Source organism: Cynara cardunculus (genome assembly GCF_001531365.2).
Source record: "Cynara cardunculus var. scolymus isolate 2C chromosome LG 12, CcrdV1, whole genome shotgun sequence".
NCBI classification, from domain to species: domain Eukaryota; kingdom Viridiplantae; phylum Streptophyta; class Magnoliopsida; order Asterales; family Asteraceae; genus Cynara; species Cynara cardunculus.
In genome coordinates, this window is record NC_037539.1 from 3,214,399 (window position 1) to 3,220,885 (window position 6,487).

Below are 6,487 nucleotides of genomic sequence, written 5' to 3' on the forward strand. Positions count from 1 at the left end.
TATATATATATATATATATATATATATATATATATATATAAAATGCAAATCAAATGCAACCTTTTCAAATGTTGCAACCAATGCAACCCAATGAAATTTAATCCTAACCGTTGATCATCCCCCTTTTAAGAAGTATTTTCGGTTTTAGTTTAAAAAAAATACAACCGCCTCATCCCCGGCCTCATCCCCAATCGTTGATTGTTTAATTGTGTGGTGTAGATTAAGTTGCGTTGGTTGCAACATTTAAGGAGGTTGCATTTGATGAGCCCGCTATATATATATACACACACACACACACAGAGGCGGAGGATCGTGTGAGAAGGAGGGTTAAGGTGAGAAGTGTAAGAAGGGATCTCGTCCCTTAATCACCTTTAATCTCAAACCCACCTATGAATCACGCTTGATATAGATTGATCCGGTGCATCTCATTCTAATGTGCATCCAAGGGTGGAGATTCCTTCTTATGCTTCTCACCTTAACTCTCCTACCGGAACCCAAACATATATATATATATATATATATACACACACACACTGGAATCTCTCTTTTCTTCTCAGAAGTAATCTAATGGAGTTTCACATATTCTCACATGGTATGAGAGCCACTGTCTTCCATTCTAGGGACTCGACAATTTGTACTTGTCTAGTCCCCTCTCAACACTATGGTACAATATGTGCCTGTCTAGAGTTGGAGGGGGTATGTTAGAGTCTCACATCAACTAGATTTGAACTATTTCTCCTCTATATATGTTGGAACCTCTCTTCTCTCTTCAAGGGCTTTTTTTGGAAAGTAATCTAATGGGGTTTTACGTATTCTCACAAGTATTATTCTTAACTAGCTTCATATTCTGATGGATTACATTGAAATTGTGACAGATTGGACCACTTCGCTGCTGGCCAGGAGGGTTATGTCTTTCTCGATCTATCGGTGACATGGATGTTGGCGAGTTTATCGTTCCAATACCACACGTGAAGCAAGTGAAGGTAAACTATGAACTTCTGTTTTTTTGTTAGAATTCGGTGTTCTGGTCGTTGATTGTTATCTGTTTTTTGAGCCTAAACAATACCGTTTTCTGCTGTATAAAGCTTTGTAATGCTGGTGGAAGGCTGATCATTGCTTCTGATGGCATTTGGGATTCTTTGTCGTCTGAGATTGCCGCTGAATCTTGCCGTCGTTTGCCTTCTGAACTTGCTGCTAGGCAAGTAGTGAAGGTAATTTTCTGTCCAAAATTCTACACACACTACAATAAAGTCGGCTTTACAAGACTACAAATATGTCTACAGATGTTCTAAAAAGCTGTTTTATAGGACCAAACAATCATGCGTCTCATGTAAAGGTGTTACAGTAAGTTGATAGGACGTTTTTGGACATCCTAACAAGTTTTTAGGACAATTTTGAAATAAAACGTCATATTAGTCTTTCTTTAATAGTATAACATTATTAGATAAAAAGTGTCCTATAAAAAAGCTAATAGGATACTTTATTTCAAAAGTGTCCTAAAGAACTTGTTAGATGTTAGGATGCCCAGATAAGACCTAACATCCTAGTGTCCTATTCTCACACTTTTACGAAAAAAACACAAAATTGTTTGGTCCTATAAACAGAAAGGCTATAAAACGGTCTATTAGGACATTTAGACATATTTGACGTACTATAAAACCAATTTCGTTGTGGTGACATGATACTTTGCAGCATGAATCCTAAATCTTGAAAACATGCTTCTAATTGATGGTTTATTTAGGAAGCACTAAGAACAAGGGGACTGAAAGATGATACAACCTGCATAGTTGTCGACATAATTCCGCCAAATAATTCAATACCGCCTCCTTCTCCGCCTCGGAAAACTCAGAGCAAGCTACGATCGTTGTTGTTCAGAACCAAGCTCCATGGTTCGGCTAGTAAATTGTCGAAGAAACTCTCTGCCGTAGGCATCGTAGAGGAACTCTTTGAAGAAGGTTCAGCAATGCTTGCAGAAAGGTTAGTTTCATGTTACCGTTCACTTGTGGTCACCAAATATGTCTAAATGTCTTAATAGACTGCTTTATAGAATCGAACAATTGTGCGTCCAATGTAAAAGTGTTACAGTAAGTTATTAAAACACTTTGGGCATCTTAACAAAAAAATAGAACGGATTAAAATAAAGCGTCCTATTAGTCTTTTTACATGACATTACTTGAAAAAATGTCTTATAAAAACAAGTGTCCTGTAAAAAGATATGCTCATAAAGAAAGTTTCTCAAAGATGCTATAAAAAAAGTTAATGGTACACTTTATTTCAAAAGTACCATATTTGCCCAAATATGTTGTAACATTCTATTGTTACACTTTTATACAGGTGGCACAGATACAATTGTTTGATCTGATAGACTTAAGTCTTGTAAAGCAGTTTACATATTTGGGCGTCCTATAAAACCAATTTTGTTATATAGACTGCTTCTACCATGGGGGTTTTGATCGTTTGTGGTGATTTTTATTTTGTTTTAATACGTGTAGATTGGGGAATGACGACACTCGTGGTCTATCCACATCCGGACTCTTCACGTGTGCCGTGTGTCAAGTTGACCTAGCTGCAAGTGAAGGTACACCGGTTCATGCAAGTCCCATATTCTCCGCAAACTCTAAACCCTGGCACGGTCCTTTTCTTTGTGTCGGTTGTCGTGATAAAAAAGACGCGATGGAAGGAAAACGACCAAGTGGAATCAAAGTAATTTAATCCCGAGTTCTTTTTACGCGAAAATTCTTTGGTTTTTTCATTGCTCCGAAATTCGGTAGGCCGTTATAAGTTCAAAAATCAACAATAATGTTACAATGAGTTCAGAAATCACTAATTCCATGCATTTTATAGTGCTAACTTGAAACATCAAGTATTCTTGTGTAATATATAAGGTTTATTCGTCTAATTTTGTTTTCTGTATTTTTATTTTTTGGGTTTATATATATATATATATATATATATATATATATATATATATACATACATACACATATACATATACAGAGGTGAATTATTATGCAACATTTTACATTTGTACAACTAATACAACTCAATCTCAACTGTCCATTTAATTTGATGAATATGTGATTTTATAAAAGTTTTGATTGTTTTCTAATATAAAGTATTGATCATAATTAATGAATCATAGTCATCTTCCCTAAATATTCAAATCATAATAAATGAACTTTTATCATTTTTATAAATATTTTAATTGATTGGGTTGCATTGGTTGTATAAATGTGATGAGTTGCATTTGAAACGTTCACTACATATACATATATATACACACACACACACATATACATATAGAGGAGCGATCAAATGCAAATCACTTTTATTTATACAAACCGTGCGAATCACCCTCATCCGTCGATTTCTTTGTTTAATCTTATGAATTTTTTTTTCATAAAATTGTTTAATCTTATGAATTTTTTTATCACAAGGGGAGAGGAGAGGAGAGAGTGGAAAAGAACGTGCAGGAAAAAAAGGGATAATTATGACTAATTAAAATAAAATAAAAATTATAAAATTAATTAATTACATTACTGCCATTATTAATTTATTTATATTTAATATAAGTTAATTTATTAATTAAAAAAGTTTGAGGTTATTAGATTGTTCTCGCATTCTCGTAAATCACAGGGGTTCTCGTTTGAACCTCCACCTATATATATATATCCGGTGGCCCCCGTTTCTATCTCTATCAGGCAGCGACAGCCCCCACCTCCATAGCCACAGCATGTAGGAGCAGCTCCTTAATCCGATATATATGTCTCTCTCTCACTCACTCTCTCTCTCTCTATATATATATATATATGTGTGGGCGGGTTTTTGTTAATCCAATAATTGGTACTAACTTCGTGAACCAATTTTGACCCTCAATTCTTAAAATTTATGGATGAGATCAATTGTAATATATTTGTAATTAATTAAAAATGAAAGAATACCCGGGGTATTTTTGGGAGAGATGTCCAAATATGTTACAAAAATATAATTAATTAATTACATCGGTTTGTAATTGCTCATTCCTTTTATAGTTTGTAAAATCATCCGTGTTGCATTAAGAACACTTATGAATACATATGAACATATATGTAACTTAGTAACTAATATTAATTCGTGGCTTTCACATATGAACATACAAGAACAATTATGAACACTTATTTGCACCTACTAAAACTTATGAACACTAAAGTAATTGGCTTTCACATGTAAACACAATAATATATGGTTTCGCTTGTGAACACATATTGACCAAATGTTAGATGCATATAGATATTGTTTTATGAACACATGTGAACAATATATACACTATACAAACATTGGTGACTACATATATGTTAAAAATAGAACATCCAAGTTTCTTATCATATTAAAATAATAAGTCATCTATAATTTGGAAAGAAAAAAAATAAACATATTATTTTAGCTATAATCATGGAATTGATGTTTTTATAACCGTCCATTAATAAATATGAAGTTAAGATATTGTATCATCAATATGAATTATATGGCGATAAAAGAACCTTGTTGTATAAATACTCAAATATTAACCAACATCAGCTCAGGTTCAAATAGAAGGGTGGGGTTGCGCTCGTTGGAGCCAACGATAAGAAAACAAGAAGACAACAAAAACAAAGAAAACGGTATAAGTATTTAATTTAAATATAAAATGATATTATATTATGTCCATTCAAATTAAACCGTTAAGAAAAATGATTGGATTAAAAGACATAGAAATAAATATGGATAGAGCATTTTTGTAATTTACAGTTGGAAATTAGGTAGCAAATGGTAGAGTTGATGTATACACATTTAAAAAAGCACATGGCAAGAAGCACAAAATTAATTCCATTTGTGTCCCCACACCAAAGGAAGGAAACCATGAAAGCTATGTATCATCTAAACACCAGACATCGCAAATTTTATGGGTAGCTACGTAAATCTGCTACTCATGATGACCAATCCCATTCGAAATCAATCTCAAAGTATGCAATGAGTTTTTTAGGGGCTGTTTACCAAACACTTATCCGAATAAGCGTTTACCGAGTTACATTACCTCACCGGATGAATATGGTAAGGACTAAGAATCTTCCCTGGTAAGAGCGAGACAAGGACCGTGAGTCTTACCCGGTTAGTGAGGGCGACGTACCGGGTAAATTGTTGCATACAATGTCGTTTTGATGGATTAAAATCTTACACAGTAAGTAAATAATAGTGTTAAATTTTACCGACAAACACTTACCGGGTAAGTGTTTGGCAAACGGCCCCTTATTATAAGTCAGGATTCACGTCGATATTATTGTTTATCAGTATATATAAATACCCATGTATAGATGAATGTTCAAACAAAAACACCGTCATTTTATGAAGAAAAGAAACACGTTTTACACATGTGATAATACACGTAAGGGAATCTGGTCGTATGCGGAGGATATGGATTAATGGTATGAGTCACCCACATTTCTAATACAAATATAATTGTGGATGAAAGGTTAGGGGTGAGCAAGTGTCAAAGGGAAGATTGTTTTTCTGAAAGCCATTTGGACACATAGACAATATACCATTTTGAGAAAGAAAAAGGAAAAGCAAAAGCAAAAGAAAAAGATTGTTCAAAGATTTGAGAATGTGTATTTAATTTGAGTAGATAAATTTATTTTGTAAAAGTAATCACATAAATTCGTATTCTAATTGATACTATTATTTTTGGTGACGGTCATGTTCATTTTTTTGGTCTCGTAGGTTTTTGAACCAACTTACGTGTACTGAGTATGCTTCTAAAACGTCATGAATGACCTAGAGTTATAGCAGGTAAACCTTCATAGCCACAAAGGATTTGGCAGCAGCTTGATTCGAATCCATAGAGGTCGTTTTATTTTTTCACAACCATGAAACATTGTTTATATCAAATATGGACGAGTTTGTCAAAATACAAAACAGGGTCCTAGGTTCGACCATGGATCCCTGTAATCTTTTGTACTTTCGTCGGAAAACTGGCCCTAACGTGAGCGGCTGCTTTCATGGAACTAATTTATAGGGGCTTGAAATTCGTTATAGAACTAACATTATATAAGCTTTAGCCACTGGGTGAAGCAGAAAATATCCTCTTACATTGGTATCTTTGAAGACCTCTTACATTGGTATCTTTGAAGACGGGTTCTGTATCTAATAATATATATATATATATATATATATATAGGGTTGGGTTCACGTGAGACCAAAGATTTTTCATGAGACCCGTAAGACCAATTTATGTTCATTGATCAACTTTATAAGTTAATGATCTAACGGTCTAAATTGCATGGTGGCAATTTGGTAATTATTAAGAAATCTCATGGTGTTTATGAATGTTTAGATTGTCAGATTATAGATATAATCCAAGGGTTGAGAATTGGTCTTACGGGTCTCACGAAAAATCATTGGTCTCACATGATCTCAAATATATATATATATATATATATATATATATAGGTGGAGGTTCAAACGAGAACCC

At 33.7% G+C, this 6,487-nt stretch overlaps 1 protein-coding gene across 1 annotated transcript in view; it reads left to right on the forward strand.

Annotated features, from left to right (window-relative positions):
* Positions 1–2,899, forward strand: part of LOC112522894 (probable protein phosphatase 2C 15) — a 6,124-nt gene extending 3,225 nt beyond the window's left edge. Inside the window, exons 5-8 of the mRNA XM_025132222.1 lie at positions 876–983; positions 1,086–1,211; positions 1,742–1,977; positions 2,493–2,899. Coding sequence (XP_024987990.1) covers positions 876–983; positions 1,086–1,211; positions 1,742–1,977; positions 2,493–2,712 — 690 coding nt within the window. The 3' untranslated portion in view covers positions 2,713–2,899. The remainder of the gene's footprint in view (positions 1–875; positions 984–1,085; positions 1,212–1,741; positions 1,978–2,492) is intronic.
* The last annotated feature ends 3,588 nt before the right edge of the window (positions 2,900–6,487 follow it).